Source organism: Chiloscyllium punctatum, chromosome 4 (assembly GCF_047496795.1).
Source record: "Chiloscyllium punctatum isolate Juve2018m chromosome 4, sChiPun1.3, whole genome shotgun sequence".
NCBI lineage: Eukaryota > Metazoa > Chordata > Chondrichthyes > Orectolobiformes > Hemiscylliidae > Chiloscyllium > Chiloscyllium punctatum.
Genome location: NC_092742.1, coordinates 93,848,718 through 93,863,114, shown reverse-complemented (window position 1 = coordinate 93,863,114; position 14,397 = coordinate 93,848,718). Strand labels below are relative to the sequence as shown.

General features: G+C 42.4%; 1 protein-coding gene across 1 annotated transcript in view; it reads left to right on the top strand.

The window, feature by feature from the left end:
- The first annotated feature begins 32 nt into the window (after nt 1–32).
- dnajc17 (DnaJ (Hsp40) homolog, subfamily C, member 17) overlaps nt 33–14,397 on the top strand; it is a 165,243-nt gene continuing 150,878 nt past the window's right edge. Inside the window, exon 1 of the mRNA XM_072569323.1 lies at nt 33–242. Within this exon, the coding sequence (XP_072425424.1) occupies nt 168–242 (75 nt within the window). The 5' untranslated portion in view covers nt 33–167. The remainder of the gene's footprint in view (nt 243–14,397) is intronic.

The following is a 14,397-nucleotide window of genomic DNA, read 5'->3' as shown; positions in this document are numbered from 1 at the left end:
AAACTACAATCCCAAGGGGCTTCGAGGATCGAGGGCCTGGTGTTTTGGAAGTCGGGGTTGAGAACCGAGTGGTGAATGACGAGGCCCGAGTTTTGTTCGCAGTCGGTTTTGAAAGGGAAGGCCAAAATCTGCCGCCTCGGATTAGGTTACCTTTAATGTGAGGAAGGATGGCAGCTAAAGAAATCCTGCAGTTAGACCTCTACTCGTTGCTGGGGGTTAGTGAGGATGCAACTGGTAAAGAGGTAAGGAAATATCTGTGCAATTTTTGGTTTGAAATACCCGCCAGTGATTACTGCCTGAAGCCGGGTCTTAGTCAGGGACAGTATTTACAACTGGTCCTATCTGTCTAGTCGCAGCGTCAGGGATCACAGATTGGTCACAGGTCAGAGGGAGGTTGTTCGGTCCTTCATGTGTGTGCGCGCCTACCCACCCAATGTGCAATTTACCTGGTTCTATACCTTCCCTTTTAAATCACACTCCTAATTCCCTCCTGCATGCATCAACTTGAGACTGCTTTCATCACGCACTGCATTCTTGAACTTAACCATTCGCTGCCTAAAAATGTTTTTGCTCACGTTTCTTTTTTGTTTCTTTTACCAGTCTCCTTAAATCTTCCACACGTGGGAATAGTTTTCTTCCCAATTTTCTATGTCACGAGTTTCAGTACCTCTATCAAACCTCTAAGAGTCATAGAGATGTACGGCATGGAAACAGACCCTTCGGTCCATGCCGACCAGATATCCCAGCCCAATCTAGTCCCACCTGCCAGCACCTGGCCCATATCCCTCCAAACCCTTCCTATTCATATACCCATCCAAATGCCTCTTAAATGGTGCAATTGTACCAGCCTCCACCACTTTCTCTGGTAGCTCATTCCATACACGTACTGCCCTCTGTGTGAAAATGTTGCCCCTTAGATCTCTTTTATATCTTTCCCCTCCTTACCCTAAACCTATTTACCCTATGCCCCTCATAACTTTGTAAACCTCTATAAGACACCCTTCAACCTCTGACGCTCTAGAGAAAACCGCCCCAACCTGTTCAGCTTTTCCCTATAGCTCAAATCCTCCAAACCTGGCAACATCGTTGTAAATCTTTTCTGAGCCCTTTCAAGTTTCACGACATCTTTCGATAGGAAGGAGACCAGAATTACACGCAATATTCCAACGGTGGCCTAACCAATGTCCTGTACAGCCACAACATGACCTCCCAACTCCTGTACTCAATACTCTGACCAATAGAGGAAAGCATACCAAATGCTGCCTTCATTATCCTATCTACCTGCGACTCCACTTTCAAGGAGCTATGAACCTGCACTCCAAAGTCTCTTTGTTCAGCAACACTACCATTAAGTGTATAAGTCCTGCTAAGATTTTCTCCGCCTTCTCTTAAGCAAAATTTTCCATTTCCAAATACTCAGTTCCAGACTGGTTTCATTTCTATCTCAAAGCTTTTACTCAATTTATGTAGTTTCACTGACCCCTATAAAATGCAGGGATCACAATCCAGTTAATTATCTGCAATATGTCTTTCTTTCCTGTTCAGTTAAGATCAAATCGCTTATCTTACACTGTTGTTTCAGGCATCGACCCATTGTGAGGATTGAGGTAACTCAAAAAATCTTTCAACAGTTCAATAAAGTGCAACATAATAAGTTGCTATCGAAGTTAAAGCCATAGATTAAACGAGACAGTGACAGCATAGAAGTCCACAAAGCGACAGGAAAAAAAAAGAGCAGTGGTGAAGGCTTTTCTTTTAAACTACAGGATATTATGCAGTATTGTTCCTCAGGAGTCAGTAATGTGTTTTTCTTCATATCTGTTCATGACTTTGAACATGGTTGTTTCATAACTAAATTTCAAAACTAGCAATGGGAAAACTTATAGTGAATTGTGAGAACATGGTAGATATATTTTAACTGAGAACTGAAACATTTTAGTGAGAGTGAGGAGTGTAGGAATGGCAAAACACGGGATTGTATGCATACAAAACATTGTCAGTGGCAGTGTAGTTTGAGAAAATGATTAGTAAAGCATACCAGATCTTGGCCCTTCAAAATAGAAGCATCACATGCAAATATAAGGAAGCTACAGTCAATCTTTATGAAACTCTGGTTCACCCTTCACCAACTCTGGGCACTGACATTTTGAAAGGGTTTGAAAGCTATATAGAGATTGGTTCCAGCAGTGATAACCTTCTTCTGTGTTTTAGTATTTCAATGATCTTGTGAAAGAAAATATGAAGGATAAAACCAGAAGCAATGGGCAGAACAGGTTTGCTTCTCATTCTCTGTGGCTCATCCACTCCTCTCCAGCGATAAATGTGAGGAGCTTTGCCTCAAAGACCGAGTCATCATTGAGCTGCATTTGCCATATTTCTCCTTTTTCACCAATTCAGACTTCCTTCTTGCCTGCTTCTTTCGTTGCCATTTCTAACTTCTCTTCCCTCCTGTTTCATAACCGATCTTGACCTCAGTATTCTTCTACTCTTTCCATTAAATTGTAGACCCAAACTACACCCAAATTAGTTGACTTCTTTAAAAGTGTGGTCTCTCCTCAAATGCTACACCCAACTTTTCTTGAATCAGCCAACATCACCCTTGTTTCAAACAAGTCTAGCCTTCATTGTTCTGTCTTTGAGAACCACAAAACCATCTCATGTTGCCCTTTGCTCTCAGATTCTAAAGATGTTGTAGTTTCAAATCTGTGACTTTTTTTTTTGCAGAAATTGAAATAGGACGTTGCATTTGAGGTTGTGTGCCTGCCACAACACTGAATTAACCCTAATCTAAGTTTAAAATGACCAGCTTTAACTCTGTGGTATATTGGTCTTCGATGCTCATCTTATTCTGTCTGCAGCATTTAGTGTGGCCAGCCACACCATTCTTTTTTTTTTTCAGAGCTTCTTCCCCACAGTCCTGCTATATGGAACTATCTTCATCATTATATTCTTGACATAGACAGTAAAAATCATCAGGCAATCTCATCCCACCCCTGTCCGCATTTGGATATTCCTGGTCCAATACCTTACTGCTTCTAGACAACATGCCATCACTTTCCGTCTGTGCACCAACAATGCCCAGCTCTACCTGTGTGCAACCTCTCTCCACCCCTATGCAGCTGATGTTAGTCGTGGATGAGCTAAAATTTCCTCCAGTTAATCATTGTGATGACCTCAGCCATTGTCTTTGGTCACAGCACAAACTCAAGTCACTTGCTTCTGATTCCATCTCTCTCATTGGCTAAAATCTCAGGTTGAATAGCAAACTAGATGTTCAACTTAAGTTGGAGTGAAGCGTCTGACACCATAATCTTATCAACCACCAAGACCATCTCCTTCCACCTCCATAACATTGTCTGTCTCTGCCTTAGCTCAGCCCATCTGTTGCTGAAACTCATGTTCATATGTTTTTTAAAATCCCTGGACTTGACATATCCAGTGCTTTAAGTTACAAATGACTCCCATTTTTTCATAAAGCTGTAAAGTGGAGCTCATCCAACATTTGTTGCCCAGATCATAATTTGCACCGAGTTCTGCCCACTCAATCAGCAGTGTTCACTGGCTTGCATTGGCATTCAGCCCACTAACACCTCAGATTTAAATCTTGTCGTCTTCAAAATGTCTGTCGCCTCAGCCTTCCTGTCTCTATATAACCTTGTTAAGTCCTATTTCATTCTGCAATCTTTGTGTCTATCCATTTCTGGGCTGTTGCAAGTTTCTTGCTTCAATTTCCTACTATTGATAGCCATTCTGTCAGCCAATTAGACAAAAACATGTTGAGTTCCCTCCTAAAATCTGTCCACCTCCACTTTTTTATATTCCTTTAAGTCTTCCTGAAAACCTTCTAATTTGTCCAAACATTTGACCACTACCTGTAATATCTTGTAACACTATACCTGATTTAAGTTTTTTTATATATATATATAGGATGAGTGTGTTACTGGCTGAGCCACCATTTATTTCCTATCCCTACTTGCCCTTGAGAAGGTTTTGTTGAACAGCCATCTTGAACTGCTGTAGCTGATGTGGTGTAGGTATGCTGCTGGGAGGGAGTTCCAGAATATTGATCTAGTGACAATGAAGGAACCGTGGTATGGTTCAAATAAGGATGATTTGTGGCTTGGAGGGTAGCTACCATTGGCCTTGCAGGTAGTAGAGGTTGTGAAATTAGAAGTTGCTGTTGAGAGACTCCTTGATGAGTTCCTATGTATCTACAGTTGCCGCATTGCAATCGTGCTGGGGGAAGTGGATGGGGTGCCAGTCAAGTACTTTGTCTTGGGTAGTGATCAGGTTCTTGCTGGAGCTGTACTCATTCAGGCAAATGGTGTGTATTCCATCACAATCCTAACTCTGTGACTTGTCGATGGTAGACAGGCTCTGGGAATATCACAGAATTCAAAACCACTGTTATAGCCACAGTGGTTATATACTTGGCATGGTTCAATTTATGGTCCATGGTAACTTTGCAGGATGTTAATCATGGGAGATTTAGCGATGGTAATACCATTTTAATGTCAAGGAGAATGGTTCGATTCTCTCCCATTGGAGATGGTCAGAAGTACTGAAGTCATATAAATATTACTTTCCACTCATGCAAGGTATTGGCCAGATCTTGCATGGAACAGCTGAGGAGTTGGAAATTGAATTGAATTATGCACAGCCATTCATGTACATCTCAGCTTTTCACCTCCATGTTAGAGGGAAGTATTTTAGTGAAGCCGATGGAGGCCCAGCAAACTTCAAAGACCAAAGCATTCTTTCTTTTGAGCATTTTCCCTGACAAAGTATTTCTAAGTATTCAATTTTGCCAAAACTCCTTGATACCACTCAGCCAAATGCTACTGTGACAAGTCTGATGGGAAGAGAACAGTTGGTTCTGATATAATGCGTTAGTTCCATTCCCATGTGATCTCGTTCTAAAAGAAAATCGTGTAAAAGCAGCGCGATTTAAACTATAATGCAGGATTGCTTTATAGACCATAAGACCATAAGACATAGGAGTGGAAGTAAGGCCATTCGGCCCATCGAGTCCACTCCGCCATTCAATCATGGCTGATGCGCATTTCAGCTCCACTTACCAGCATTCTCCCCGTAGCCCTTAATTCCTCTAGACAACAAGAACCTATCAATCTCTGTAGTCAGTACAGTGAAGGAAAGTTCACATTCTGTGAATAATGGCTTAAATCCTTCTATTGCATTATAGACATTTGGCATTGAAGAAGCACATACTATAGCAGAACTGACTATAAACTGAAAATTGTGCCCCACTATTCTAAGTCATCACAAATGTTAAATTAACCTGTTTAATTTCTGGAATGGTTAATGCCTCACTGTGATGACTATCTAATGCTAAGATGCCATTTGTCTTAATATTGCTAATCAAGGCTAGTGTATGTATTACATATATTTTATTTGAAATATTAGCTGGAAGATGAATGTTTAGATAGTTGTATTGGAGGGAATAGACTAGTTCTTTTTCAGTGTAAAGATTTCAGATTAAAGAAACTAACAGGAGGTGTCATTAACAACTTGTTTATTATGACAAACATCCTTTATGGATTTAGCTTTGAAACTATTTAATTGGTTACACTGGTGATTATTGGTCTTGGTTAGTAATTAAGGACAAAAATGTAAAAAATGTCATGATGATTTTGGTGGTGGGAAAATCGTTCAGTTGTACATGAGAGCACTTCAGAGAATTTTTCAAAATCCTTTTAACACGTAGCAAAATGGATTATTAATTACTAATGTACAAACTTATGTTACGACATAGGGCACACAGAAAAGCTCACCTCACCTTATAATCTGTTAAAGTATGAGTGACGAAGAACTACCGAATCCCTCTCTTTAAAGAAAAAAATTAACAATTTATTCTTTAACTCCACATTTAAAAAAAAAAGTTAAACAGCTATCTACACTGTAATCCTTCTTTGTCTGATCAATTATCTACCCCCCACTCCATAGCAATATACTGAGCTATAAAACCCCCGATTTAAGTTTAACAAAAAAGTTCAAATTTCAAAATTAGCCAGCTGTCGCTTTTCCCTTGGTATCTTCATCTGTACTTTCCTGGGTCTTTCCTTCGGTCTTCTGTTTCACAGATTTCATATGAAAAGGTATCTTCCAAAGATTGAATCTGTGGTGCAGCCTGTTGGTGCTCTTTGCTGCTCTGGCTAACTGTTTAAAATGCCTGATTTTTATATGCCCCAAAACATTGGACTGTCTCATTAGTTTGATGTCATCCAAAATAATAAAATTCAAATTTGATTGGATTTGGTATCTTGGGGCATAATTTAAACTGATTGACCAAACTTGAATTTGTTGTGTAACATAGCAACCAAGTATTTGCTTCATGACCAAATGTTACATTTTTAAATTTTTCAGCACACTGTTTGCTTGTTAAGTCCTTGCCAGCTTTCAATCACTCTTAAAGGTACAGTACACACCTACAACTTCATAACTCCTCCTCCCTTAAGAAAAAAAGAAACCATCGTAATGAAAAGGTGGCTTCATGTTTTCTATTGTTTTACCCCATTACCATGACATACATATGATTTTAATCTAAGTTCATATTAACTTCTTCTCACATATAATATATACTTTATTTCAACGATACTTTATCTGTTAAATCCGCGATAATGCATCTGCTAATATATTCTTATGACCCGCAACATGTGTGATTTGTAAATTAAAAGTCTTTAATATAAGACTCCAATGAAATAGTCTCATATTCTTGTCTTTAAAACGTTCCAAGAATGGAAGAATATTGTGATCCGTGTACACAACCGTATCCGTCACATTGTTCATGACAAACATTAAAATGTTGTAAGGCCAGTCCCAGACTCAACAATTATTTTTTGATCATAGAGTATTTTCTCTGGTGGGTATTGAGGTTCTTTGAAAAGTAACCAGCTGGCAGTTTGATTCCATCATCATCTTCCCGTAGCAGTACAGCTCCAACTCCTATGTCACTAGCATTGATAGCAACTATGAAGGGTTTCAAAAAGCTTGGTGTGGTGATTAATATTGCTTTTAAATTGTCAAATGCCTCCTGGCACAGTTCTGTCCACCGAAGTGTTGTTCTTTTTCAGCAAATCTGTTAATGGTGCCACTGCGCTGCTGAAGTTTGAAATAAACTTCCGATATTATCTGCTTGGTCCCAAAAATCGAAGCACCTCTTTCTTTTGAGGTTGGTCGTGGAAATTCCTCGATGGCCTTCGTCTTTGCATTCCATGGGGTCAACCTTCCATTACCAATGTTATGTCCCAAGAACATCACCCCTGCTTTCATGAATTCAGTTTTGTTTATGTTTATAACCCATTTTGCTTATTTTAATTGGTCAAAGAGCTCTGCCAACTGTACCATGTGATCTTTCCAGGACTCACTACATCACTTCAACTTCTTCATCTTTCTCTTTAGTTTTTGCTTCATGCTGGGACTTATGATAGTGGGATCTTTTTACTACGCAGTCAGGGAAAATACCTGGATATTTCTCTTTTAACTCCTCAGTTTCTTGGTCTTCCTTGGGCTTTTCCACAACAAGGGGTGTCACTCCAACCTTGGACTCTGCTAAATTGTTCCCAAGAACAATCTGGATTCCTGGAACTGAAACTCTGTCAATCACTCCCATTGTTACTTCCCCAGTCTTGGGTTGGCACTCCAACCTGATCCTACATAGGGGAATGCTAAATTTCTGTCCTTCTATCCCACAAATTACTCCCTCTAATAACAGGTCAGAAGGAGTGCAAATTCATTGATCTCTTAGTATTGGAGACTAGTTTGATCCTGTAACCCCAAATTTTAACTTCTTGTCCTTCTCCTGCTGTTCTTTCTGAGTAAACTTTACCCACTGAGGCAAATTCTTTATAGAAATCAGGCACTAACTCCATACCCAGCCCCTGCCGAGGATGTGCACTCTCCTGCAGCTCCTTGGCTCTTCCTGTGGTTTCCTTTACTACTTTCACTAATGCCACTGGCTTCGCTTCTTTTACCACCTCTATTCCCACAGTGCCTTTCTTTAACGACCAACACTGTGACTTCACCTGTTCCACTTTACCATAGTGGAAACACCTGAGGCCTTTTACTTCCTTTGCATCCTCTTAGGCTTCTTTTCTAAGCTTGTGGTAAACACTTAGTGTTCTCTACTCTTTGTTTCGTGGTATAGGATCACCCCTTCTCCCAACCTCAATCTCTCACAGGATGAAATTCTTGCTGGAAGCTTGTCATATGCACCAATGTATATTCTTCTGCTCTTCTTACTTGCTGAACTTTCTGTTCCTCCACGTGAATTCTTATCTCTGGAAGTGAGTTTTTAAACTCCTCCAACAGAATAAACTCTCTTAGAGCCTCATAGGTTTTATCTATTTTTAAAGTCTGCACCCATTTATCACTACCTTCTCTTTTAATCTCCATTTTGTTAACTTGACTTTGCTGACTAAGTCACACTCTCTCTCTCTCACTTCTTTGCCAATGCGAGCCTCTTTTAATTTCAAAAAAGCACAGTTAAACAAACTGTCTCACCTACTAACCGGCAAGTGTTTAAACTTACGGGGTTTTCTTGCACCCTAAATCTAGATCTCGTGGTGGAAAGAGGCACATTAGTAACATTTTAAGGTGTAGCTTGATAAACATAAGGCAAACTAAGGGATAGATTTCATGCACAGGCAATAAATAGAGGGTTTGAGTACGGAATGGGAATTGGCGCAAGCTTGATGGGTCAAAGGGCCTGTTTTTGTGCTGTATTGTGTTGTATAACTTCAAAGTTTGGGAGAAGATTTGTAGCTCGGGTGCTTGTTGTTGTGGTTCTGTTCGCCGAGCTGGGAATTTGTCTTGCAAACGTTTCGTCCCCTGTATAGGTGACATCCTCAGTGCTTGGGAGCCTCCTGTGAAGCGCTTCTGTGCTGTTTCTTCCGGCATTTATAGTGGCCTGTCTTTGCCGCTTCCGGTTGTCAGTTCGAGCTGTCCGCTGCAGTGGCCGGTATATTGGGTCCAGGTTGATGTGTTTGTTGATAGAATCTGTGGATGAGTGCCATGCCTCTAGGAATTCCCTGGCTGTTCTCTGTTTGGCTTGCCCTATAATGGTAGTGTTGTCCCAGTCGAATTCATGTTGCTTGTCGTCTGTGTGTGTGGCTACTAAGGATAGCTGGTCGTGTCGTTTCGTGGCTAGTTGGTGTTCGTGTATACAGATCGTTAACTGTCTTCCTGTTTGTCTGATGTAGTGTTTTTGTGCAGTCCTTGCATAGGATTTTGTACACTACATTAGTTTTGCTCATGTTGGGTATCGGGTCCTTTGTTCTGGTGAGTTGTTGTCTGAGCGTGGCTGTTGGTTTGTGTGCTGTTATGAGTCCTAGTGGTCGCAGTAGTCTGGCTGTCAGTTCAGAAATGCTCCTGATGTATGGTAGTGTGGCTAGTGGCAACTTGTGCCCACACCTCCCTCCTTACCTCCCTCCAAGGCCCCAACGGACACTTCCATATCCGCCACAAATGCACCTGCACCTCCACACACATCATCTATTGCATCCGCTGCATCCGACGTGGCCTCCTCTATATTGGGGAGACAGGCCGCCTACTTGCGGAACGTTTCAGAGAACACCTCTGGGACACCCGGACCAACCACCCCATAGCCCAACACTTCAACTCCCCCTCCCACTCCACCAAGGACATGCAGGTCCTTGGACTCCTCAATTGCCAGACCATGGCAACACGACGGTTGGAGGAAGAGCGCCTCATCTTCCGCCTAGGAACCCTCCAACCACAAGGAAAGAAATCAGATTTCTCCAGTTTCCTCGTTTCCCCTCCCCCCACCTTGTCTCAGTCAAATCCCTCGAACTCAGCACCGCCTTCCTAACCTGCAATCTTCTTCCTGACCTCTCCGCCCCCACCCCACTCCGGCTTAACGCCCTCACCTTGACCTCCCTCCACCTATCGCATTCCCAACGCCCCTCCCCCAAGTCCCTCCTCCCTACCTTTTATCTTAGCCTGCTGGACACACTTCCCTCATTCCTGAGGAAGGGCTGATGCCCAAAACGTCGATTCTCCTGTTCCTTGGATGCTGCCTGACCTGCGCTTTTCCAGTAACACATTTTCAGCTCTGATCTCCAGCATCTGCAGTCCTCACTTTCTCCTCCTAACAGCAACTTTCAAGCATATCAATAAAACGCATACATGCTTTAGAGATAATGGATTAAATACATGTGCAGAGACAGAAAGTGGAACAGATTTGACTTAAGAGTTTTGATCATGGAGGTTTTTCTTTAACGGTATATCTTGGATTATGTCTAACAGCAGATAACATGCATGCAAATTTGTTATATACTTGGAGAAAAGCAATTGTACATCTAAGTTGGTTTGTATTTGTCATGTGGTCTCTACCTCTGTAACTGACTTTCACTTTAGTTTATGGCGGCCATTATACACATTACTTGAAACAGTTGAGCAGGGTGTTCACAGCAACAGTAGTATGTTATTTCATGCCTTGAGTCTCTTCTGCCTCGAGGGTCTTAGATTTTAGATTACTTACAGTGTGGAAACAGGCCCTTCGGCCCAACAAGTCCACACCGACCTGCCGAAGCGCTACCCACCCATACCCCTACATCTACCTAACACTATGGGCAATTTAGCGTGGCCAATTCACCTGACCTGCACATCTTTGGACTGTGGGAGGAAACCGGAGCACCCGGAGGGTGCCCACGCGGACACGGGGAGAATGTGCAAACTCCACACAGTCAGTCGCCTGAGGCGGGAATTGAACCCGGGTCTCTGGCGCTGTGAGGCAGCAGTGCTAACCACTGTGCCACCGTGCCGGTCTGTGTGAGTGTTTTGAGAATGTGTGAGAGAGCATGTATAGTGTAGTGGGGTCACCTGTAGTGTGACACAAACCCAAGGTCCCCGTTGAGGCCCTCCTTATGGTTACCACACTTGGTTATCAACCTCTGCTTGGCCACTCTGCGTTGTTGCATATCCCAAAGTCTGCCTTGGAGGACCATCACGCAAGGATCCGAGGCTGAATGCCCTTGGTCACTGATGTATTCTCTGAATGGGAGGGAACATCTCCCACTGTGCGGTGTCCATTTATCCATTGTCGTAGCCTCTGCTTGGTTTCACCATTTATACCATGCCTCCAGCATTATCAGATAGACAACGTTGGCTGAGTCACATGAGTACCTGCTGCGTACATGGTGGGTGGTGTCCCCCATGTATAATGGTAGCATCCATGTCAATGTTGTGTTCAATATAATGCATCCATGTATAACGCTATGATCTTTTGCTATAAATTCTGTGTCCTATGATCCTACTCCACTAGCTACCTGATGAAGGAGCAGTGGTCTGAAAAGTTGTACTTTCAAATAAACCTGTTGAACTATAACCTGGTGTCGTGCAATTAAGCCATGGTCTATCTGTATCTCAATGCCATATACCTATTTTGGTCCCATTACTCTAAAATCATGTTCACATTCTGTTGATGTCTAGCTTCCATAGCCTCCTCTGATCCATTTCAGATTTGCACTGCCTTTTGCCTGAGGACATCAGCTCTGTATTACTGAGCTGTAATTTTTAAATTGTCCCATTGCAGTGGACTTGTTTGCAAGAAGAATTAATTAATTACTCTCTCACATATCCTCAGATGCTGAAGCAGTCTGGAATACAAGATCTGGACAATATTCATGCTTGGGCCTGCAAGTGGCATGTGTGTTGTGCAAATGACCAACTCCGACAAACGAGAGTGTATGCATCGAGACATAGATGGCATGGTGGCTCAGTAATTAGCATTGATGTCTCAGCACCAGGGACCAGGTTCGATTCCAGCCTTGGGTGACTGTGTGGAGTTTGCATGTTCTCCCCATGACTGCGTGGGGTTCCTCTGGATGCTCCAGTTTCCTTCCACAATCCAAGAAGTACAGGTTAGGTGAACTAGCAGTCATGACCAGGCAAGTGCAGGTTACATGGCTTAGCCAAAGTAAAAACTATATGTGGGGACGGGATGGGGTCCACAGGTCTGGGTGGATGCTGTTGGTGCAGATATGATGGGCTGAATCTCATGATTTTTTTTGTACTGTACTGTACTATAGGGATTCTATGATTCTATTCTATTATTCTACCACACCTTGATGTTCAATGGCATTTCCACTGCTGACACCCACACTATTGACATCTTGGAGGTTACAATCGACCAGAAATCTGGACCACCCATAACACTTGCGCCACAAGAGCAGCTCAGAGGCTGGGAGGTTTGAGCAGCTATGTCATCTATTGACTCTCAACAAGACAAAACAGCTTGTTTGATGAACACATGATCCATCAATGGAAATATTGACTCCCCACACCAAAAACAGTGTGTACCATCTATCAGGTGCATTGCAGCAACTCAAGCTTCCTTTCAGGACCTTTCCCCAGTAACCCCTGCCACTTAGAAGGAAAAGGGCGTTAGACATACGGGAAAACCACCACCTTTTGAGTTCTTCTCCAAATCTCTCAACGTCCTATGTTGTTATCATTCCTTGACAGTTGCAGCGTCAATTTGTTGAAACTCCTTTCTGAGCTGCCCTGTGGATGTCCCTGCACCCCAAGGACTGCAGCAATTCACTACTACCATTTTGAAGGTGTAGTTCAGCAAATAGGTGAAAGTGAGGACTGCAGATGCTGGAGATTAGAGTCAAGAGTGTGGTGCTGGAAAAGCACAGCAGATCAGGCAGCAACCGAGGAGCAGGAACATTGATGTTTCGGGCATAAGCCCTTCATCAGGAACGCACACTCCATATAGGTCAGCAAATATTAGCCTAGTCAGCAATGTCCACGTTACTGAAAGAATAGCAGTCATATATAAATCTCCTCAACCTGAATTATTAATCTTAGAACAGTATGAGCTCTTTGTGGATTGAATTGGTGACAAGCGTACAGACTAACAATCTGTGTTTCGAGATATTTAGTATTGTGGCGTGACTTTGCAGTCTGATCTTTTGCCACCAACATGTGCATTAGAAATCATACAATCCCTACAGTGCAGAAAGAGGCCACTTCGCCTATCAAGTCTACAACAGCCCTCAGAAAAGCATCCCACTCGGTCCCTGCCCCCACCTGATCCCTGTAACTCTGCATTTACTCAATCCATGTCCTACACATCCCTGGATATTACGGGGCAATTTTGCATGGCCAAACCACCTAACCTGCACATCTTTGGACTGTGGGACGAAATTGGAGTACCCAGCGTAAAGCCATGCAGACACAAGGCAAATATGCAAACTCCACACAGACAGTTACCCCAAGTTGGAATCAAACCGAGTCCCTAATGCTGTGAGGCAGCAGTGTCAACCACTGAGCCACTGTGCCATCCAAATTAATTTTAATTAAAATCAATTAAAGTCGAATCTGTTGTTGCTAGATGCTGTGGTTTTGCTGTGAAGTGAATTCTGATGCTGCAAGTAGATCTAATTTGTGGTGACCCTTTCGTGTGAAATGCATCCTAATTTATGATTACTATTGCTGAAATGGCATTTGGTCGGAGAGTCTAGTATTGAGTGGAATGTATTTCTGCATTTAATCCATACTGGGTGTTGATGCTATTTCTGTACCTTCACATCTCATGTGCTGATTGAACACAGAATGTCCTAGGTTGGTATGAATGATGGAGTGCCTGGTTTGTTCACAAGCAAATATTATCAGTGGGTCTACATTAATGCAATTGCCTGACTTTGGACTATTGTTAGGAATTAGTGTCATATAGCATGGAAACAGACCCTTCGGTCCAACCAGTCCATGTCAATCATAATACCAAACTAGACTAGTCCTACTTGCCTGCGCTTGGCCTATATCCTTTCAAACATTTCTTATGAGTATTTTAGGTGTCTTTTAAACATAGTTTAAAACTGGTACAGTTACAATTTCAACACTGAACCCTGTGAAAAGTTTTATTTTCCATTATCGTGTTTAGTGAACTTTTATGTTCAATTTATTTTAAATTGCAAAATTCAGCGAGCAGTTTTTACTGAAGAAAAGGGTGCATTTATTGTAAACACCAACACCAGATGGAGTATGTGCACAGCAACAAAGTGGCACTGCCAGCCAACACCAACAATGTATGTGCTAGCAACCGCTTTGGCATGTAGAAACTGAAGTGGGTCACTCCTGAGCAAGGGGAAGCACTGCATTCCCAGCCTTTAGGCATAGCCTCTCCTATCTTCAGGAAGGGCTTGGACCCAAGTGGTGGAGTGGCTGGAGAAGGTCGGGATTGAAAGCAGAGGTGGGAAAGGAGAACTCCCTTGTCTGTCCCCAGCAGCTGATGAAATTTGGCTACATCTGTACATGGTGCCGTTTTGGTGATGTGGATAATTAGTCCATTTGAAAAATAAATGATCAAAACAAGTCAGTATCGAGAGTAACTCCAATGGTCACTCTGCACCT